Source organism: Catharus ustulatus (assembly GCF_009819885.2).
Source record: "Catharus ustulatus isolate bCatUst1 chromosome Z unlocalized genomic scaffold, bCatUst1.pri.v2 scaffold_26_arrow_ctg1, whole genome shotgun sequence".
Classification (NCBI taxonomy): domain Eukaryota; kingdom Metazoa; phylum Chordata; class Aves; order Passeriformes; family Turdidae; genus Catharus; species Catharus ustulatus.
Genome location: NW_024879445.1, coordinates 1138777 through 1162198, shown reverse-complemented (window position 1 = coordinate 1162198; position 23422 = coordinate 1138777). Strand labels below are relative to the sequence as shown.

The 23422-nt window shown below is 43.5% G+C and overlaps 1 protein-coding gene across 1 annotated transcript; it reads right to left on the bottom strand.

Moving 5' to 3' along the window:
- Window positions 1-3002: 3002 nt before the first annotated feature.
- On the bottom strand, window positions 3003-15767 carry LOC117011184 (V-type proton ATPase subunit S1-like protein). Its single transcript, XM_033086496.1, has 7 exons — window positions 15623-15767; window positions 11384-11424; window positions 10849-10910; window positions 9049-9257; window positions 6126-6176; window positions 5036-5279; window positions 3003-3590 (listed from the first exon to the last, which is right to left on the bottom strand). Exons 1-7 carry the CDS (start codon window positions 15706-15708, stop codon window positions 3288-3290), a joined length of 996 nt encoding a protein of 331 aa, XP_032942387.1. The 5' UTR covers window positions 15709-15767; the 3' UTR covers window positions 3003-3287.
- Window positions 15768-23422: the final 7655 nt, after the last annotated feature.

Here is a 23422-nt window from a genome sequence, read left to right as displayed (position 1 = left end):
CTGATAGTGAATTATTTCCAGTGCAGACACAGAAATGGCAGAAAAGCTGTACACTGGCTCCAGGAAACTTGAGAGGCAGCTCAGTGGGGTAAGGGCCAAACAAAAATTGTTGTTCCAGCTTCTACCCCAAGTGAATATTCCATCCTATTCCCAAGCAGCAGCCCTTACCACAAACAGGCCAGGAAATTATTTGCAATAACCAGATAATAATAATAATAATAATAATAATAATAATAATAATAATAATAATAATAATAATAATAAATTATAAATAATGAATAATAATAAGTAATAATAATAAATAATTCAGGCATTTAGGCAGCCAAGCTGATGTACCAGAACCAAAAAACTCACCCAGAGGTAGCTGCAAAATGTGCAGGAACTGAAACTCTTTGTTAGGCTTCAAACATAATGTGAGTTGTGAGTAAATTTACACTTCTGGCTCGGGAGAAACAATTTCTGATTTATGACAAGTCATCAGCTCGAAGGAAAAAAGGTGAAAATATATATATTTACAAGATTTCTTCTGATTTCATACAGGTTTTGCCCTATAAAATCAAATTTTGGCTTGATTTGCTGTATTGTTACAGAAAAAAAATTAAGGGCTGACCCAGAAACCATTAAATCAGATTTCAAACCCATCACACACCAGTGAAAAAAAAGGTTTACTGGAGATGGAGAACCCCTCAGGAGGTGTTTAATAAAGGTGAAGAACAGAAAATGAGCTCCTAGGAAAAGTTTCTGAAATGAGAGGTTGCACCCAGATTTTGGGAAACCCTTGGTTTAAAAGAAAAAGAGAAATACCAAAGCTGCTGTGGTAAGAATCAGAACCATTTAAAAAATCTGAAGGAAAGAAATAAATCTGGTTTTTCTGGCTGCCTGGAACTCAGTGTTGCTTGCCAGCCACAGGTTTGTCTCCCTGCCTTTACTGTGACATTGATCATTCCTTCTGCATTTTTAATTAATACCAATCCAAAACTAAATCATTTCAGTTCAAACAACAGTGCTTAACGTGCTGCCTGAAAATTTAGTTTCATGCTGATGTAAAATTGTGAAATATTGGGGTGAGGGGCAATTATAAACATTTTAACTACTGCAGATGAAATGTATGAGGAACAAATGAATTAATTTGCTCAATTCAGCATTATGAGAGTCTGTGAAATTTATCCTGTTTGAGCTAAAGGAAATGAGAATCTTCCTTTTAGCTCTGAGTGGGAGTGGATGGGGCCCTGAATGTGAAACATTTTTGAAAATATTTTTGGTTTTTGTAAAGGTTTTTGTTTGAGTGAACACACACACGTGGGGAAGCCTGAGGTGCTCTCATGCAGAAATGAAATTATGCTTGTGGAAAAAAATTTGCTTGTATTTTATAAATCAGTCTGTTAGTGCCACTGCATGTTATTTCTGCAGCACACAAATCATTTTAAATTTAATTTTCCTGTTCCAAAATGTGCATTTGATAAGGATTGTTTGGCTCACAGCTTACTGGGAATATAAGAATACACATTTTTGTGTTTTTCAGCCATGGGTTCTCGCTTTTATACATGGCACCAAGAGAGAGAAACTGCAATTAAGATGATTTTTTTTTTCCCTCTGGTGCATTTTCCACCAATGCATCATTAACTCTTTACAAATGTATGGCTCACCCTTCCAGCCCTGTGATGAACAATTTATTTCCTGTCTAATTCAATTAGTGCATTTATCCTTTCTAAATCCTTCTGTCATTTCAGTAGAGTTGTGATGACACAGGAGCTACCTGGCAGAGGAAAATTACCTTCCTGCAACACAGAAAGTCACAGCAGAGATAATTTCAATTTGTACTCCTCTCCCCAGCACATCCCAGTCATGCCATGGTTTAGAAAAAAATTATGAACTGGAAGAAATTATTTTTTTCTTGGGTTTTTTGGGGTGGGTTTTTTTGTTTTGTTGGGTTTTGGGGGTTTTTTTGGTTTGTTTTGGTTTAGTTTTGGTGGTTTTTTTGTTTGGGAAGCATAGCTCAGACAGGTGAGGATTTCCACAGAAAATTGGAGAGACAGGTTTTTATTTCCTCAGCCCCAGGCAGGACAGCCCAGCTCTCCAGAGCACGAGGAACATCTCCTGTCTATTATACTTGGTTGTGTGTCAAAAATATTTTTTTTTTTTCCTCTGGAATGCTTTTCTAGACAAATTAATCTCTTAGTCACCACATCTGGTCACCTGTACTAATAAATAAATGTGGACATCTCTCAAAGAGTTTAAAGACCACTGCAGAGGCTACAAACAACTGAATTACTCTGTAATCTAAAATTTTAAAAGGCTTTTGCTCACAAATCTGGTTCTGATTGATTTTCTGCCATGCTGGGGTCTCCATTATTGATAACATGAAAGAACAACAGTGCTAAGAACATTGCTGTGTTCTCATTTGCTAGAAATCTCAGCCAAATTATGGCTGATTTGAGCTCCCAAATTTGTCTCTAACACAAGAAAAGATGAGTGGGATGGCAATGAAAATCATATCACAGCACACTTTTCACTGCTGGCAGCTTCCAGCTCATTGTCCATATAATTCTTTTCCATCTCCATTCAGGTAGAAGCCCTGAGAGATTCTGATGGGATTTGGTAGGGAAGAAACTAACCTGGAATTACAGGATATAATGCTGATAATCCCTCTCCTGGCACAGGGCTGAGCTGGGAGCTGAGGGTAAGCCTTTGTCAGCAGATGTCTGGTGTTTTCCCACCAGATCTCAGGGTAAACCCGAAGGAAAAGCACCAGGATGTCCTGCAGCCACTGTTCCACATGGATAAAAACACACCCTGAGGATTCTAGAGCAGCAAAAGGAGTTTATGGGGGCAAAAAGGAGGGGTTGTGGCTTGGGAAATATGAGAAAAACCCATTCTGAGGAGGAAGCTGATGCTGTTTTGTCAGGACACAGAGCAAATGTAAAATGAGGGAAAATCTTGCCTTCTGAAAGAATAAGCAGAGTTTGGTTTTTTTGGGTTTTTTTAAAACCTTTATTTAATTTCAAAGTGTCCATTACAGATTCTCTCTTCAAGACTTGGATGCAGAGCTATGCATTTTGATTTTTTTTGCTACAGGATTCTGCCCCACAACATGAACATCTTACTCACAATGGAGAAATTTTTTTTCTCACCTTCTTTCCCAAGGCATCATTGAGATGATTATAACTGGCTAAACAATCTGTTTCCTACTTTTCCTTTCATCACCTGGTAAAAAAACCTGCACAGACTATGTTACAACAGTGCCAGCAGGAGAAAACACCTCGTTCCACTGAGATAAATAGGTGCTGCTAAATATAGATTTTACCAAACTGCTGGTTCCTGAGTTCATAGGACTCACTTCCACTGCTCCTCAGTGGCTCCTTCTCATCCCCCATGTCACTGTCCTTCATCTGTGCAAAATAGGCAGGGGAAGCTTTGCACTCGTAGTGCCTGTCCAGGGATTTCAGGTGGATGAGCATGTGCAGGGCATAGGCCAGGACCAGCAGCAGCACCAGGGACATCACCAACCCCATCAGGATTGCTGGGGAGAAGAAGGATGCACAGTCTCTGGCGTAGGCAAAATGTCCTTCCTGGACGTTAAAACCCTGGATCTGCAGAGAGAACAGGAGGGATCAGGTTAAACAAAGTACTGGTGTTCAACTTGCTCCTGATGGCAGCAGGAATTTCTGATTTAACACCTGCACGCTGCAAATTTGTGTCTAGCTAATGCCCAGAGATTATCCAGGTCAGTCTCCTGAAACTGCCAGCTATTCTAATCCCCTCCACTCTGCAGCCCAAAGGATTTGAGGCTGAGTTTCAAACAGAACCTTCCACGCTCACTCTCGGTGGCCCAGCAATTTTTAATTGCAATCCTGAAACCTCTCCTGTTACCTGTGCATCTCCAGAGTCTCTGCTTCAGACTGCAGGAATTTCCTCATGGCAAACCAGGAAATATTCTCAGGAGCCTGCCCCAGGGCAGGATTTTTGTCACCAGTTCCACATGGGGGCTGTGTGGCAGCAAACCTAAACTACAGCAAGCTGCACCCAGCTATAGAAAACACCAAGTTTTACTCCTGGCTTCATTCCAATATGGATTTTGGCACTCTGGCACACAGGGAATTGACTGTCTGCCCCACTAAATCTGTCCACAAACACTTTTCTCACTGTGACAAAAGGGGATCAGGTTTTTCCATTCCTTTTACAGCTCCTCTGATTCAAGAATCTAAATGCAAGACACTAGTCCTGCCAAACGCAGAAGAATTGGCACTTTCAGAAGATTATTAATCTCATCCTAAAATAAGGACTTAAGATGGGTCAGGGGAATTATCCAATGGATTTAGAGGCAGGCTGGGGTGACAATAATCAGGGCACAGGGTTGAATTCCTGGGTATCAAAAGTGAAGTGAGATGAACCCCGTGCCTGGGTGTGTGGAGCTGTCACTGGTGAGAGCTCAGCTCAGAACGGTAAGGACAGGAAATTAGATTCACTCGCCACTAGAGGGAACACAGGCAGAAAGACTACAAAAAACAGCCATTAATTAGGGCAGGAAAAGTCTTAGCTTCTACTTTGTGCTCCACAGAATAGGATTTTGGCTGTTATATTTCTAATGCATTTATAACTCTGCAGTTCTTTAGTGTATAACTCCAAACTCCATATTCAGTGCTGGCTGCTGCTTTCCCATTTTGGGAATTCCTCTGCAGGCTGGAATCAAGGACACCTCACTGCCCCAGAGATGGAAACAAAAGTGAGTTGGGGGGAAAGCATTTGGGGGAAATTATTTCATTACCTGAGGCTGTAATTGGGAGATTAACCCCAATCTGCAAACGCCCCAAATTTATAAAAGTGTGAAAACCTGTGACCCATGGTCCAGTTTGGGTGTAGCCCTTGGGAGCTTCAATAAAGATAATTGATTTTTAATATCTTAATGCTGTCTGGCCTCTGTTTTTAGGTAGCCCCAAAAGCATCACAGGTAAGTGTAAACTGAGCACGGATGACGAAAAATTCAGCACGGAAGAGCCAAACCGAACCCATCCACAGCTGAAATCCACAGCATCACCTGGAAGTCGATGAAGGTGACCTCCCAGAGGTGGGAGAGGTCGTTTTCAGAGCTGGGCACCAGCAGAGCATCGTGTCTGTGCAGGCTGCTGAGGTGCTGGCAGTGGAAGGAGGAGGTGGCGGGCGCGCGGATCCCCGGGGCCGTGAACGTCGCCTGCACCGAGTGGTTGTACAGCAGCTGCAGCCTCTGCAAGCTGAACCAGCTCTGCACAGACAGCTGGTAGTAGCTGGTGGTTAGCAGGAGCCTGGGAATGTTGGAAGAGAGAGGAGTGAGGAAAGGAGTTGTTAAATGCATGCACTGAAATCGGTGAGGCTCGCTGGCGCGGCGGAACGTTCCGTTCAGTTTATATCAGAGTGAGCTCCTGCTCCTTCCAGGGAGCATGGAAAGGGAGGGATGGCTTTCCACAGAGGGTGGCAGAGCCCTGGAACAGCTACCCAGAGAGTGTCCCTGCCTGGAGCCATCCCAGCACAGCTGGCCACCTTCCTGTGTCCCTGTCTGGGCAGGGAGATGGACCAGAGCATCTCCAGACATCCCTGCCTGGACCAGAACACCTCCAGGCATCCCTGCCAACCCCAAACACCCTGGGATTCCATGGTTTGAGGTTGTTCACTGTGGCAGCTGAAGGAGTTTGGCTTCTCCCACAAAGCAAGAAGAATATGAGGGGATTTTGCCCAGTTTCTGGGGAAATTTTTAATGCAACACTGGCGGTGCACGCCCACCCTGTGTATCCAAAGTCACTCACCAAGAAATGCTGCTCTGTTCTACCACCAAACATAAATTAGGTCACAGCCTGATGCCCAGTCTGGAGTGGATTAGCAAGGTTTAGCTAAAATCTCAGACATGGGAAGATCCCACACAAAAGAGATGACCCAAAATTTTCCACGAGTAGAAAAGCCAATGCAGAAGAAAAAAATTCCTCAATGAATCAAGGCAGGGGACAGACAGACTTGCTGAATGGAGGTGTTTCAGTTGTACAAGCTTCTCTCACATTATTTTTGCTTAAATAAATTCTCCTCCATTCCCAAGCAGCTCCATAACAATGTATGTTAACATGTTATTACCTGGTAAGGTTTTTATTGTGTGAACTTACCTGATAACAAGTCCCTTTAGATTGCCAATGTCACCAAACTTCAGGGAAAGCCTAGGTCAAAAAGCAAGTTACATCAGGCTAGGGGAAAAAAAAATCAGAAACCTTCAGAGAAAAAAGCAGCACAAAAAGATTACACTCAATTATACACGGATTTTTTTGCTCAGTCTACCCTTAAAGTCAGTGGGAAAAAAAAACTGAAAGGATTAAATCTTCCTCCAGCGAAATATATTCATTCACCTGTCAATTGGAATGATGGCCAGACTATCCAGAAAGAGCAGAAATTCACATTTAACTTCCACAAAGCTCAATCCCACTTTAGCTGATAATTAGGCTCAGGGGATGTCAAGCCATGACGTCTCAGTCAAGCATCACCTCTGCTGTCACCAAAAAATGTAAATGGACACCTTGTCCTCATCATTTTAAATATCAGAGCATGGAAGGAAACAAGGTAAGTGTTGAGATTTCCACATTCCTTCTTTACAGCCCCACAGATGCCCTGGCTGTGAGGCAGTGCTCACCTGCAGCACCCTTGGGCACCTGGACAAAGTGAAAATAAATAAAGTGAAAATAAATAAAGTGAAAATAAAGTGAAAATAAAGTGAAAATAAAGTGAAAATAAAGTGAAAATAAAGTGAAAATAAAGTGAAAATAAAGTGAAAATAAAGTGAAAATAAAGTGAAAATAAAGTGAAAATAAAGTGAAAATAAAGTGAAAATAAAGTGAAAATAAAGTGAAAATAAAGTGAAAATAAAGTGAAAATAAAGTGAAAATAAAGTGAAAGACACTACCAGGACAATTAATGCAGTGCATGATTAAGCTGAATATATACTTCTCACTTAAAAGTAATATTGTGCCTCCTAAAACCAGCATGGGGATTCTAATTGTTCAAGGAAGATAAAAACAACACACAGTGAAAGCATGCAGGTTCTGAAAGGCCTCCAAAATTAAAGCTGAAGAATAGTTGAGAAAATAAAAACAAAAACCAAAGAAAGAAAGAAAGAAACAAAACCAACAACAAAAATTACTTTTTGATTTTTAACATAAGTTTATTCCATTCTCTACCACTGCCTTTCTAAAGAGTGCTGGATTTTTTCACATGCTGATGATGTAATATTCAAACTGCCTGGTTGAATATTGTGATGCTGGGTTCTTTTTCAATTTCAATTTTAGCTTTCTGGTAACCTAACCAAAAATGTCTGTGCACCTTGTGCTGTACAATCAGAAAGAGATAACACCTCCTTTTCAGTGAAGATATATTTAGATGTACAGGGAAATGCTGCATAGGAGTGTTCCTCTCCCTGAAATAAACTAAAAAAAATTATTTAAATAAAAAACTACTACAATACCTATATATATGATTATTTTAAAATACCTCAAATTTTTTTTTTAAAAGTCTAAAAATCTTATTCTAAATTTCTTATTTTCTCTGTATTATTAATAAAATTCTTCTTTTTACCCTTTTAAATTTTAAACTTATCTTATTTTTACTCCTAATCCTATCTCACAACAAAAATCACATATATTACAATTAACAAATTAAATATATCACAATTAACAAACCTAAACTAAACCAAAACAAGGAGCTAAATTAAATTGCTGGGTTTGGTCATGTCACTTTTATTGCTGTGTGTGTCACTACAGATTTAAACTTCCTTTATGGGGTAGAATCAGTGCTGATGTTTAGGAATCTACCTCCTCATTTTTAGGCCTCCCAGAATGGAATCTGGTGTGAGCCATGAGACACTGCATGGGAAGCAATCAGGCATGTGGCAAAGGAAATTAAAAAATACCACCTGCCTTCCCAGAACAGCCAAGGCTCTGGAGGATTTTGGGTGCAGTGGGGGTCGTGTTTGGCTCCCACTCAGTGTGAGAAACATAAAAAGGAAAAATTTGCTGAATGCCTCTCACTCAGGGCGAGAAACACTGAGCAAAATTGCTGAATGCTGCTGATACTGAAGAAATTAATGACAGGGTGGGGTCACAAGGGTCACAGGCTGGGATTTGGGGTGACCACCCAAAAACAGACCTGCACCCTTGTGCAGCACTGCTGGTGATGCCTTAGGATTTCAGGGTTATATTTTTAATGCATTTAGAACCCTGCAGTTCTTTAGTGTATGACTCCAAACTCCATATTCAGTGCTGGCTGCTGCTTTCCCAGTTTGGGCAGACACAACAATTCCTCTCCAGGCTGGAATCAAGGACACCTCACTGCCCCCAGAGATGGGAACAAAAGTGAGTTGGGGGCAGCAAACTGGGAGTAAACATCTTCATTACCTGAAGCTGAAATTGGGAGATTTACCCCTGATATATAAATGGACCAAATTTATCAAGGTGTGCAAACCTGTGACCCATGGTCCAGTTTGGGTGTAACCCTGGATGGGCTAAATGTACCTGAGGGCCCTTCAATAAATATAATTCCTCTTATTCTCTTAACTCTGGATTTTGATTTTAGGCAGCCCCAAAAAGGCACTAATGGATAATTATTCACAGGCAGCACCTAAGCCCCATATTCAGCACAGAATCCCCTCTCCAACTTCCATAGTTACAGTCAATACCTCCCAGAGGCTACATCCAAGATGGTCATGAGTTTTTTCACACAATTATAAGTTTGATTATTTCCATATCAGGGGTTAATTGTCCAATTACAGCTTCAGGTAATGAAGTAATTTACCCCCAGTTTGCTCCCCCCCAACTCACTTTTATTTATATTTTTGAGGGTGCAGGGTGTGCTTGGACCACAGGCACAGAGGAAATGTTTTGTGTGACCAAAATGTGCAGACAGTAACTAACACTCTGTATGGAATTTAGAGTTATACACTAAACCAGCTCAGGATCTGAAGAATTTAAAGGCACAACCCCAAGGCATCCACAGTGATTATCTGGTTATTTGTGGCCCCAGCAGCAGGGCAGAATTTCCCCTTACACGGCGCTGTCCTCGCTGCAGTTCGAGTCCCCGACATCCACGGTGGCGTGGGCTCCAAATGTCCTCTCTGTCAGGTCCAGCTGGGTGTGGTTCTGCAGCCTGATCCAGATCCTCTTGGCCCAGAACAGGATGCAGGGGGTGCCGTTGATGGTGACGTTCAGGGGGCTGGAGGGGCCGTGGGGGAACGGCCGCCAGGCTGCCCCTTCCCACTGATTTAGTAAATAACAAATAATTAATAATCAATAATCAATAAATAAATAAATTATAAATTAGTAATACCAACACGTGTGTTTATCTAATATAGATATCCAAAATCCTCTCTAACAATTTAAATTTAGGAAGTGAATGCTTCGTTCAGTGTGGGACAACCCCCTAAAATACACTGCAAAGTCACAAGCAATTCCAGAGTCTATTTATTTACAAAAGTTTTAAATGATTACATATTCATAACACCAGACCTCCCATTCCCCTATGGTAATTAGCTTGATTGGCTATTAAGCATCCCTAGTTTGTTTTCTCAGTTGGGTCTGTGGTCTTTTTTTATGGGGAGGGGTCATGAAAAGAGGAAGTAAGGTGAGTCTTCCTCACCCTGAACTTTCAAACACTCCCATAGAACTTTCAAACACAAATTATCTCTGGGACAACTCCAATTTCCTCCCTTCATGACTTTTTGAGATGTAAAAGATTCACAATTGCTTGTGTTTCTTTAGATCCACTTTTCAGTTTCTCCTTTTCTTATTGCAAACCCAGCTGAGCAAACATAGAGATGACAAGCAATTAGCCATTTAAATTCAGGATAACTGTCCAAAGTCCAGGTTCTTTTAACTAACTACTAACTCTTAATTATTTCCAGCAAGGCCTATTTATCTATCTGGTTCAATTAATTCTAGTGAATGTATCTTTTAGCTAAAATCCTAATTTTTTCTCACCACCACAGCCACACTTCACATAGCATCCAGCCTCAGCTGAAGACTCTCCAGGAGTCTCTTAGACCTCTAAAAATTGCTTCAGCCCACTGGGAAGGACTCAGGGTCCAGAAGGGACACCAGTTAAGCCCCAAGGTTTTGTCTTGGCTTAAAGAGAGATTTTTGTGTGTGCTGCTTAGATTAGCAGACCATAACCCTCAGCTCAGACCCTGAAAGATCCCATTTGATACTGGACCTCACATCTGGCACAAGGATGTCTTGGGATTAAAATTAGCAAGCCCTGACAGCAACAAGCTGAAAGGAAGGCAAGATCATGGTCAGGAAATGTGCTGGGTGGCCATGAGTGTATTTACAAAAATGACAAGGCTGTCTCCTCAGAAGTCCATATGAAAGAGATTTATTCAACTTATTACCAACATTGGAGTGCCTCACTTTTGGTAAGTTGCTTCTGGTAAAGAACACTTTTATGTCAGTTTTTGACAAGACCTACAGCCTGGCCTCAGGGGAAAAAAAAAAAATCCCACTAAAAAATCTGAAGTTTTGCTTCAGCTCTTCCTTCAGCACCAGCTGATACGAGAACAAAACTGGTCACAGCAGTCAAATCCCACTGTACAGAATATGAATATGAGGATTCTGTCCTTCCAGAAATATCCTGTGGCCAAACCCATGGCCAGCCAGCACCAGCAGCAGCACCTGAGGTGTCACCTCAGCCCTCAGAAAAGCAGAGAATATTTGTACAAGCAGTGAGGCAGGGCTGTATCACAACAGTTTTAGATGGTTTTGTTGGCTTTTTCTTGTAAACAAAGTGAAACAAATTTAAAGTAAGGTAAATCTAAGCTGAAGAATTTCACAGACCCAGTCCCCCAGACATTACCTGTGCAATTGACACCTGATTGACATTAAACTTTGGCTTCACATGACCATGGTAACGCTGACCTGCAGAAGGAGGAGTGTTATTTCATTGCTAGCATATTGCAAACATCCACTTATAAACACATTTGTAAAAACATACATTCATAAAAACACACATTCATAAAAACACACATTCATAAAATCCTGCACGTTCTTGTGCAAATGATAATTATCTCTGCACAAAATGTCTGTGTCAGAATTCTGATTGTGCCTTGGAAAATATTTGAATTGCAGAAAATACATTTAACTATGTTTTCATTTGGTTAAAAAAAAAGGTGAAGGCTTTTTCCTTCCACATCCAGGATCCATCTAGGATGGATAGTAAATTATTATCTTAAGAGCTAAATCCTTTAAAGGGGATTTTTAAAGAGGGTTATTCTTTAAAATAATGTGTGACAGAAGAGTGTCCAATGCCAGGAGAAGCAAGATCTGGGAATGAAATCTACAGCCACACTCACAGAACCAGCACCAGGGACTGAGCACACCAAAAGCCTTACCATTTGTCTGGAGAGAATTTTGATCTGAAAATTCATGTGAACTAGGAGAGAGGAGAAAAATATTTATTGTGCAGCATCTGAATTCAAAGTCTGCAGCAAGTTTGGTGGGGAAAGCTCCTGTTGCTGCTTCACTCCAAAAAACAAAACTTTCCAAAGGTAACTCAGGACTTGGCTGGTGAGGGCCACAGGAACAGGGCTGTTATCCCAAATTATCCCAAATTATCCCAAAGCTGCTGTGGCCTGGCTAAAAATGTCACATTTTCAGAGCTCACTCAGCTGGGCCAGCCCTGACAGGCACTTTCATGTCCTTACCACAGTGACAAAATGTAAATGTGGCAACTGCACCATTTAATTAGTGCCTTGTCTTCATTTTCTTCTGCCTTCACTCAGATTAAAAACATGAAGGAGAAGAATTTTCTTGTGTTGGGGCTTGGTTGTTTATTAAATCTTATCTAAAGTACAGAGAGTTCTGCAGCATTTTCAGCTAAAAGTGAGCAAAATGCAGCTGAATCCAGGTGGTTGCAAGATCTTTTAAAGCTAAACAGTGCAATAGAGAATTAACACCTATATTATTTATATTATTTATATTATTTATACTTTTGACCCAATAACCAAACCCCTGTGACCCACAGTGCAGCACTGAGTGCACAACTAAAAACTCCTGCCTGAAATCATGAAGAAAAAGGAAGAAGATAGAAAAAGACACCACTCAAATTCCTCCATCTGGTCCCATAGCTATTACTGTATTATAAAAACCCAAAATTCCAAACCCTTCACCATGTGAAATAACACACTTCTATTCTAACTACACATCCATGATTTTAACTCCATCACTCAAATTTGGAAGCTTCTCCAAGCAGGGAATCAGTGCCAGAAAGCACAGAAAGCTCAAAAATCCTGGTTTTTGGGTTCCAACAGCACAAGGCACATTGCAGCAGCTTCCTTGGGACCTGCCTCCCCTTCTAGTGGATTGATTTGCTCCTCTGATGGCCTCTGCCTCCTTCCCAAGACTTCCACCAGAATTCCCACTCTCCCTGAGCACTAACCCACAGACCCTGCACATCCTGGTGCCCTCCAGACCTGCCTCACATGGAAATACACTTCCATCCTCTTCTTCTGCCCCATTCCTTACCATCTTGTTTTCTTGCTGAAACAAAACCCTCTCTGTTTCACAGTTAGGAATACAGGTCTCAAAATTTGATGCAGCTTTTTTTTTAACCTCATCCAATCTATTTTCATGGCAGACTGTGCCCTCAGGCTGAAAAAGGCAAAATTTGGGGGGGCCATTTTTCTTCAGGATGACAGCTAAAAAACCAGGGCACGCCAAAAAGACAGGAATGTACATTATTTAGTTACTCTGACTTTAGTTACACTTAGTTGCAGCTATATACATATATCTAGTTATGCTTAGTTGTACTTTGAGCTCTTCTCCACATGCATAATTAAACACTATCTGATATATGCATAATTAAGCACTCATAGCCAGCTTGGATAACCCTGAAACATTGTGGGGCTGAAAGATGGTGTAAAATTCTGCAATTCATCCCATTCCCTGACAGGTTTCCATGCTGTCTTATGGAAGAGGAAAGGTTAATTCTGTTTTTCTGATTGCCCATTAAGAAAAACAGATCCTGGCTCCTCCACCAGCCACTCTGGAAGAGATGTCAGATCTCTGCTTTCAGCACGAAGAGGCTCAACAGAGATGAATGTGCACAGCTGGTGAAATATTCATGTTTTCATGAGGAATGCAGAGCAAAAAGTGACCTGGGAGCCCCCACAAACACACCCAGGCCCTCCTGCTAATTACTGTGTTAATTAGCAGTGCTCTGCCCCCTGCAGAAGGCATCAGGAAGGGAAATCCACCACCCTGTGGCACAGTGGGTGTTGATGTTGCCAGCTCTGCCACCTGCTCTGGCACCCTGAGGTGTCACCAGGGTGTGATCCACGACAGAAATTGTGGCTGGATGGCCACCCTGCTGCCAAAACAGCAGCTTTTCCACCCAAAAATGGAGAGCTGGGGAATCCACAGCACCCTGTTGTCCCGTGGAAACAAAAGTGAATAAAGAGAAAACAGCTACATGCCAAAAAAAATCATGTATTCCCTTTTGATCATAAAAATGGTAATTACATGTGTAAGAGAAAATAGGCAGCACTAGAATTCTCCACAGCAAATAATTTCTAGCACATTGAGTTAGAGAACCTTTTATCAGCCTCTCTTAGCCTGAAATTTCAAATTCATTTGAAGTGGTGTGTGTTTGGATGAGCCTGATTTTCCCTCACCTCTTGGTAAACAGCTCTCCCAGATGCACCCAGGCATGTTGTATGTTGAATTTGCCACACCAAGCATGTTAGGGACCCACATGAAATTGGATTAGCCCTAATACAAAGCACTGGAATGACTAATCTCTATGTAAAACCCAATTAAATAGGATTATAAGTATAAAGACGTGTAAATTTCCTCTTATCAGATGACATTATCCATCTACATAAGATAACTGAGTCTGGCTTGTTTGTCTGCAAAAGTTGGTAAATATTCCAGCTCTTGAGGACTTCCATGTGAAAAGCATTTCCTCCACCCAAATACCCACAGGAATAATCCTGGCACTCAGCAGGGGCAGAGTGTGGAGGCCACAGCACTTTTCCTGCCATGTCCACACTTGTGTTCCTCATATCCCTGCTCTGAAAACTGCTCCAGATGGGGAAATGCACTCCACATCTACACAAACATTTCTGTATTTCTGTATCTCCACTGCTTGAGTCTCATCTCCCCAAGAACGATCATCTCCAGCTGCAGAATTCCTCACTGGCTGCTGAGCTGGTTTAATTCATGAGATGTCCAACTGGAAAATAACATGTTCTGAAATTGAAATTTTGGAAGGTGAGAAGCACCTGGGGGCAATGCACTGCTTGTAGTCCTAGGGACACCCAACATAAGGAATTTCAGTGATGATATTAATGCTATAAATGTGTAAGTTTGGAGAGACCAGATTCAGGGAAAGAGCTGGTTCCTTCTAGGAAACATCCTGATGAAAAACATCACTGGCTTTTAAATGCCTCTATGTAAGTTCTATCAATAAGAAATATCTACAAACCCCACAGCTCTTCTGGTTTTTTAATGTGTGACTTGACACAGGGAGACAGATTTCCACAAATATTTTACAAAGCAGTGATTGCTGGGGTTGGTTTTTAATTTAATGGATGTTCAACAAGGTCTGGATCAGAACAAGGTGATACTCAAGCTTCCAATTTTAATTCAAAAAGAGAAACTGAGCTCACAGAAAATTAGCACTGTGCAGGCACAATCCCACACCCAGTGAGGCAAAATTCTCCAGTGATTCACTGGCACCAAGATCATGACTTCATCTGTTAATAATTATTGCAATAAAGCTCAGGTAATGCTAATGCTGCACTGCTTGCTCTCTGTCAGATTTTGGTCTGATTGGGAGGGGAAAAAAATGGAATTATACTAAGAAGAGCAGTAAAAAATCTGAGAACTGGCAGAGGAGAGCAGCAAGTAAGCTATTTAATGAAAACATATTGTAGTATTTATCAGTAACTGGCTACCAGATCACTTAATACAAGCTTAAGCAAATCACCACATGTCCTTCTTGCCTCAAATGCACAGATTTTGCTGACAGCTGCGACCTTCATCAGCATGTTTGCTCTGTGTGTTTTTGGAGACTCTGGGCATCATTCAACTCACACAGCTCTGGTTGTTTTCACTTTCCTAATGCCTGGCTCTACAAAGTCCCCTCTTCCCCCTGCTACGATCTGGGCTCTGTTTGTGTTTCATTAGAGGGTGAAACAGCACCACTAATAATAAACCCAAATCCCCAGCAATTTTCTAAGTTTAATACTCACTAGCAATATTGAATTCACGCTTCAAATATTCAACGGCAAGCAGAGTATTTTCGTGCCTGTGTTTCCTGGAGTAGTTTTCACACCCTTGTTTCTACACTATTTTTAACTCCCTTTTCCCAGGGACCAGGGAAAGTCGGTGTGGGAGTCATTAAAACGCAATGAAAACAGAGGGTGGATTTTAAAACAGAAAACACCCGATTTTAAACAACGTGCACAAAACTGCATCAAAGTCACAGCCCTAACGCACCGCCTGCCTCAAAATAATTAATTTCTGCACTAGCCCGGGGTGTTTTCAAACCTGGAAAGGAAAGCACAGAGGCGTCCTGGCATGTGAGTGTTTGAATCCTGCGCTCACCCCGCTCCGCTCCCGGTACCGACCTGTTCCCGGGGCTTTTCTCCTCGGAGCGGCCGAGCCCGGCGCAGGCGAGCAGCAGCAGGAGCCGCAGGGCAGCCTTGCGGTCCATGGGGAGGCGAGGAGCCCCGGCACGGCCGGAGCATCAGCGCCGAGCTGCGGGGGCGGGACGGAGCGGGGCGGCGGCTGCGGGCGGGGCTGCTGCATCCTGATCCACCCCGTCCATCCCTGATACATCCCTGATACATCCTGATCCACCCCATCCATCCCTGATACAACCCTGATACATCCCTGATCCACCCCGTCCATCCCTGATACATCCCTGATACACCCCTGATCCATCCCTGATCCACCCCGTCCATCCCTGATACATCCCTGATACATCCCTGCTGCATCCCTGATACATCCTGATCCACCCCGTCCATCCCTGATACATCCCTGCTGTATCCCTGATCCACCTCTGATACAACCCTGATACATCCCTGTTCCATCTCTGATCCATCCGTGTTCCATCCCTGCTGCACAACCCTGAACCATCCCTGTTCCATCCCTGATCCATCCGTGTTCCATCCTTATTCCATCCCAGCTCCAGCCCTGATCCATCCCTGTTCAATCCTTGTTCCATTCCTGATACATCCCTGCTCCATTCCTGATCCATCCCTATTCCATCCCCACTCCACCTCTGATCCATCCCTGCTGTATCCCTATTTCATCCCTGTTGTATCTCTGATCCATCCCTGTTTCATCCCTGTTCAATCCCTGCTCCATCCCTGTTCCACCCCTGATACATCCCTGATCCATCCTTGTTCCATCCCAGCTCTCGTCCCTGTTCCATCCCTGATCCACCCCTGCCCCATCCCAGCCCCATCCCTGATCCATCCCTGTTCCATCCCAGCTCCATCCCTGATCCCTCTCTGAACCATTCCTGATACATCCCTGTTCCATCCCTGTTCCCATCCCTGTTCCATCTCTGATCAATCCCTGTTCCATCCCTGATCCACCCGATACATCCCTGATCCCATCCCTGCTGCATCCCTGAACCATCCCTGCTCCACCTCTAATCCATCCCTGCTGTATCCCTGATCTGTCCCTGTTCCATCCCTATTCCCATCCCTGCTCCATCCCTGTTCCCATCCCAGCTCCCGCCCTGATCCATCCCTGTTCAATCCCTGTTCCACCACTGATCGCATCCCTGTTCCCATCCCTGATCCATCCCAGTTCCACTCCTGATCCATCCCAGCACCATCCCCAGCTCCATCCCAGCTCCATCCCTGCTCCATCCCTGCTCCACCCCAGCTCCCATCCCTGCTCCATCCCTGATCCACCCCGATACATCCCTGTTCCATCCCACATCCATCCCTGATACATCCCTGCTCCACCTCTGATCCATCCCAGTTCCACACCTGATCCATACCAGCTCCACCCCTGATACATCCCAGCTCCATCTCTGTTCCAGCCCTGCCCCACCTCTGATCCATCCCTGCTCCCATCCCTGATCCATTGCTGCTGCATCCCTCATCCATCCGTGTTCCATCCTTATTCCATCCCAGCTTCAGCCCTGATCCATCCCTGACCATCCCAGCTCCATCTCCATTCCCATCCCTGCTCCATCTCTGATCAATCCCCAATCCATCCCTGTTCCATCCCACATCCATCCCTGATACATCCCTGCTCCACCTTTGATCCATCCCTGATCCATCCCTGTTCAATCCCTGCCCCATCCCAGCTCCATCCCTGCTCCATCCCAGCTCCATCCCAGCCCCATCCCCACCAACACTCCCTTCCTGTGTCCCCCACACCTCCCAGACATTTCCCATGGCAATGATCCCTTGGTCTGAGGAAATTGTGCCCGGCTGAGAGCTGCTTGCCAAGGGGGAGAAAGGAATAGGATCAGATGGGCTCTAAAATCACACCGAGGGTCACTTCTCACTGTACTTAACCCCAACCTTAAAGGCAGGTGAGAATAACGTTTAAAAGCAATTCTGGAATTTCTCCCTCTGGCCACAAAAAGAATTTAATGTATTCTGGAGTCTTATAACATCTTATGTCATCTGTATTTTCCATAGATGAGATAAACATATGTGTGTTAAATATCTCAACTGATGTGGAAGCAAGACATTGCAAATTTTGGAGCCTAGCATTTGAAAGCAGTTTCCTTTGTTTCAGCACTAATGCAGCTTTCTGGATCAAATCTTTTGGGGCTTTGAATTCTAAAATTACTGAGCAGTTTGGGTTAGGAGGGATCTTAAAACTCCTTCCACTGTCCCCAGTGTCCAGCCTGGCTTTGGGCACTGCCAGGGATCCAGGGGCAGCCACAGCAAATCTGGGCACCTGAGCCAGGGAACAATTCCTGCCCCAAATCCCACCCAGCCCTGCCCACCCTACAGGGAACAATTCCTGCCCAAAATCCCACCCAGCCCTGCCCACCCTGAGCCAGGGAACAATTCCTGCCCCAAATCCACCCAGCCCTGCCCACCCTCCAGGGAACAATTCCTGCCCCAAATCCCACCCAGCCCTGCCCACCCTACAGGGAACAATTCCTGCCCCAAATCCCACCCAGCCCTGCCCACCCTGTGCCCGGGAACAATTCCTGCCCCAAATCCCACCCAGCCCTGCCCACCCTGTGCCAGGGAACAATTCCTGCCCCAAATCCCACCCAGCCCTGCCCACCCTACAGGGAACAATTCCTGCCCCAAATCCCACCCAGCCCTGCCCACCCTACAGGGAACAATTCCTGCCCCAAATCCCACCCAGCCCTGCCCACCCTACAGGGAACAATTCCTGCCCCAAATCCCACCCAGCCCTGCCCACCCTACAGGGAACAATTCCTGCCCCAAATCCCACCCAGCCCTGCCCTCTGGCACTGGGAAGCTCCAGGCCAGGCCAGAGCTGTGAAATGCCCACAGAATCATAGTCTGAGTTTCAGATTGAGACACCAAAGCCCTCACACATCACTGTGATTACAGGGGGTTGCCCTTTACTCCAAAGTTCCAAAATCCTTAAAAATCAGGCACACACCCATCTGCAGGCATCAGACACCCAGTCCTGTCCTGATGGCACCACCAGTGAAGCTTCCCTTTGCTGATTATCAGCTCCTGCCTGTTGCATTCCAGATATTAGAGAAGGATTGGGGCTTCAGCACTGCAGTCATTAAACAGGATTTGCCATCCTAATTCATTTCTCCTTCGGGGGTGCAGAGGGTATCTGCTCATCTGAGAAATCCCCCAGCAGCTTGTCCTCAGTTGAGCGGCTTCCATCCAATTTAAGGAGGAGTAAAGATACTTATGTGACAATCCCAGATTGAAAAATGAGATGAGGGAACGTGGGATTAAGCAAAAACCACTTGAAGACAACCCCCAAATTTTCTGAGAAGCACCAGCAGCAATGCATGATGCTAAAGTTAGAGAAATCACACCAGAATGGAAAAATGGCTAAATTTAAAAATTTAAGCAGCCATGGGAAGGGACAGAAGCACCACACACTTTTTTTCTAAACACTGTGAGGGCACTAATGCCACTGTTCAATGCCTCAACACTCTTGGCTCCTAAATAAATGGAGAGAGGATTTCTAACACCAAACTGCCAGTGTAGGTTAAAACAGAATAAATCAGTGAAAATATCCTGACTTTCTCCCTATATAACAATGCTGGGGGTACTGATAGTAAATCACTAATCAGAAATTAACTGAATATTGGTGAAGTCAAGAGCAACAATAAAAGTCTTTCTTCACCCCTGCACTCTTGCTGAAAACAACAACAATTCAATATTTGTTTAAAATGTTGCTTTTTTATGAGGATAAAGCATACACAAATATACTTGGTACCTGAAAAGAAATTAGATGCTCATTCTGGTGAAGAATGATGACAAAATCAGCAGCTCTGAACTACTGGGATTTGAGAGAAATTCTGAGTGGAGACTTGCATGCAGCAATCCTGTCAAGGGCATCTTGTGACTCCTTTTACGAATTGCTGTTGTACTTTTGCCTGGTTCATGTTGAAATCAACCAGAAAAAGCTTCATCCTTGAACTTTCTGTGGCCACAAAGCCTTCAAATCAACCACCTGTGGGGCAAATGGGAAGTCAACAGAATCCCAGGATCACTGAGGTTGAAAAATCCCTCCCAGCCCCATCAGGTCCCAGTTTTTCCCAATCCCCACATTGTCCCCAGCCCAGAGCACTCAGGAATTTCTGGGACACCTCCAGGGATGGGGATCCAACCCTTCCTGGGCAGTTCCAATCCCTGAGCCCCCTTTCCATGGGGAAATTCCTGCTGTGCCCACCCTGAGGCTGTTTGGTCCCTGTTGTCCTGTTCTTTGCAGTCTCCAAGATGGGCTGGAAGTGCCCAGTATTCCACATGGAAGGGTTAAACTGCTGTTTATCATCTTTTCCCCTCCATTTGGAGATGAGTTTGTGGTGATTCCTGAAGCAGAACTGATGATCAGGCAGCAAGTGCCACTGTCTGCTTCCCCCAGGAAGGACACACTGCAGCTTTTATTGTACTTTTAATTATTTTTTTTTAACCTACCTCACATGAAAGGTAATTATTTTCAGCTCCAGTCAGTGCAGAGGCTCACAGTTCAGCAGGGCTGTGAAGGAGTCAGAGAGGGAGAGGTTAGACACAGTGCCCACCCCTCAGTGTGTCACCAGTGTCCAGCCACCCCCTGGCACACAGAGTGACCAGAAGGACACTCCTGGAGACCCTGGGATGCCAGCTGTGCTGCAGGAATCGTGCACAGGCTGGGTTTGCATGCCACAGAGATGGGTGATTTATCCCTGTGGCTGTCTCCTCGGGCACTCACAGCACAAATCATTTCCAGCTGTTTGCAGTCACCCCCCCAGTGCCATATCAGGTCACCACAAAACTTGCAAAATTAACCAAACTGTGAGTTTTCAGCCACTTTACAGGTACTCATCGCCTCTTTAATCTAGAATATCTTTGTTGCTCTGGTTCACAGTGCATTAACAATGCCAAGGAAGCACGGACAGAAAACACAAAATTTATTTTGTATTAAAATACACAAAAAAAATCTTGTCTCAGTTCCAACACAGTCCCCTCCTCTGGGAAACTAACCAGGCCAAAAAGCCCTTCTGGGATAGGACACTGGAAATTAATCCTTCTGTAACTCTTTTCTGCTTTTCTGGGAGGGTGGGCAGGCAGTTGTGGTTGCCCCTGGATCCCTGGAATGCCCAAATCCAGAGGCTTGGAGCAATCTGGGATAGTGGAAGGTGTCCCTGCTATAGCAGGGGATGCAGCAGGATGGATTTTAGGCTGCCATCCAACCCAGAACAGTCTGGGATTCCAGGATTACCTTTTTGGGTCTCCAAAGGATCCCATCCCTGAGAAATCCCCACGCACACTCCAGGCTTTCCTCCACCTTCAGGGAAGGCTCAGGAAGGGAAAAACCACCCCAAAAAAAACCCCACAAAAATCCCACTGTGTGTCAGCACCCAGCTGTCCCTGCCTGTGCAGCACCACGGGACGCCAGGCATCAGGGATCAGATTATACCGGGAGTTTCAGGATAAGTGGTGGGATTTTGGGTGGATTTGTCTGCTTGGCCAACCGAGACATTTAATTTTAGAAGCGCTTATCTGGCAGCACTCTCCAAAGAGAGCAGATTCTGAGGGCTGTGCCCAGGAGGGCAGTTGTGAAAAAGGAAGGAGTTTCAGACTCCCTGCAGGTCCCAGAATCACAGAATTATTTGGGCTGGACACTGCTGATCACCTTGTTCCAGCCCCCTGCCATGGGATTCCTTCCAGGGACAAGCCTTGAGGCCACCTGTGTAAACCTCTCACTCATTAGCCTCAATTAACTTTATTTTATTTGTTGTCTCATTAAATCAGATGTGTGTTTTTAACTACTATTGCTGAATTTATTTCAGTTATTAAACTGCTCTTATCTGAGCCCATTTTTGGTGCAGCTCCCCTCCAGGAGAGGAGTGAGGAAGAGGCTGTGTGGTGTTTAATCTGGGGTTAAAGCATGACAGATTTAAAAAAAAAAATCAAAAAACAAAACCAAAACAAACAAACAAACAAAAACAACACTGATTTTTGAATACTGTGGTGAAACAAAAAAAAATCTGTCTTAACAGAAGTGTCCCCAGGTCCTGACGTAGTTTAAAAAGAAAGAGCAAACCCCATAGCAGCTTCATGATCTCTTTCTAGATCTTGACCTCTTAATATTTAATATTTTTTAATATTAATATGGAATATTTGTCCAATAAATGCCAGTTTGTAATGGTATATTTATGTTACATTCACCAATTGCCTTCCTAGCCAGCTTTTTAAGTATTCCCAATATTCCTAACCTTGTAAAGCAAAGCTGCAGCATTTTCACAAAGGCAAAATGGTTTTGAAATTACCAAATGATGAATGCATACCAACACTGGGACTGCATCTTCACAAGCTTTCTTTTATGACAGCAATGTTTGCTCCTCAAAGTGTTGATGGGGTGTATGGATTTGTTTGGGATTGCTTGGGCTTTCTTTTGCAGGGGGAGGCTGGATATTTATAATATTTTAGAATATTTTATTAGTTATCCCATAAAGACTGAATGTGTATTTTTCCACTTAAGCCACGAGCACAGGCTGTGTTAAAAAAGATGTGTTTATGTCTAATTACTGCCTCTTCAGAGTCATTCCCAAAAGGGAAGGGAACGTTCATGGTTTGGATGGATGCAGTTTGGCAGCGTGGACTGCAGCAGCTCTCAAAAATGAGGAATACAAGCTTGTTTCTGTCACAGGACTTTGCTCTGTGCAGAAATCCAGATTCACTTTCCTGGTAAATTTTAAAAGGTTTAATAAAAGACAATAAGAAAGCAAAAGGTTTCAGGACCAGGTGCTTGGCCTTCAGCCAAGAGCACGCCCTAACTCAGAAAATATTTTTTAAAATGCATCAACCTGTTGCATATTCACAGACCTTCTGCATTATTCACAACCATCCCTCCCCAACCTGTAAATCAACATCTTTTTCAATAAATTACTTCCCTGGGCTTCTGGTGTCTGATAATCCAAGAATATGAATAATTTCCTGATTTTTTTTTTTTTTTTTACCATTCTTACATAAACAAGATTTTTACATCACCATGTTATAGTCCAAGGAAAATATATATTTATCACACTATTTTTAAGTTTTGTTAATAGCAGAAGTAAAAGAAAGTATATCCATACAGCAAAGTTTTCCATATAGCATTCATTTAAATACTTGCAATAATATAATTGTACTTATAGCAAGTGCTCAGTTCTGGGGATGCCTCTGTGGAAACAAGGGCCCACACAAATAAAAACACCAAAATCTGCAGTTTTACCTGCCAGTAATAATAATCAGGTGGCCTTTAATCAGATCTTCACATTATTAACAACCAGGAGTTCCTTTTGAGGGGAATGTTGGATTTGTCTTTATAAAGAACCTGTGGGTCTGCTGTAAGATAAAATTTAGCATTGAGAGATAAAAGAAGCAATGGGAAGGATTGATGAATGGAAAAAATGATATTTGCCTTTATAAACTGCAGGTTTGCTGATAAATTAAATTGGATATTGAGAGATTAAAGCAGCAATGGAGGAAAACCATGCGTTCAATAAGAAATAAAAATTAAAAGGGAGGGTTGTACATTGGAGGGGAACCTCAGGTACCTCAAGTACCTCAGCAATGGGGAAGGAGAGAGGAAAATTGGGATAAAAAGGGAGATGAGTGCTCCAAAAATCTGAGGGATCCCAGGGGATGTCCCATGGCCTCTCCCTTTATTGGAATAAATCAAAAAGGACTCCTCTGTCTCCTTTTTGGACATAAACCTGTGCTGTTTGTGGATTCATTTTCCTGACGCATTCATCT

What these genes read in the sequence shown, in the direction of transcription:
- LOC117011184 (XM_033086496.1), bottom strand. Translation starts at nt 15,708, where the DNA reads ATGGACCGCAAGGCTGCCCTGCGGCTCCTGCTGCTGCTCGCCTGCGCC. An exon ending in AAATTCTCTCCAGACAAATG is followed by an intron (nt 10,911 to 11,383) that starts GTAAGGCTTTTG and finishes CTCCTTCTGCAG; the next exon opens with GTCAGCGTTACCATGGTCAT. An exon ending in TCACCTTCATCGACTTCCAG is followed by an intron (nt 3,591 to 5,035) that starts GTGATGCTGTGG and finishes TTCTCTCTGCAG; the next exon opens with ATCCAGGGTTTTAACGTCCA.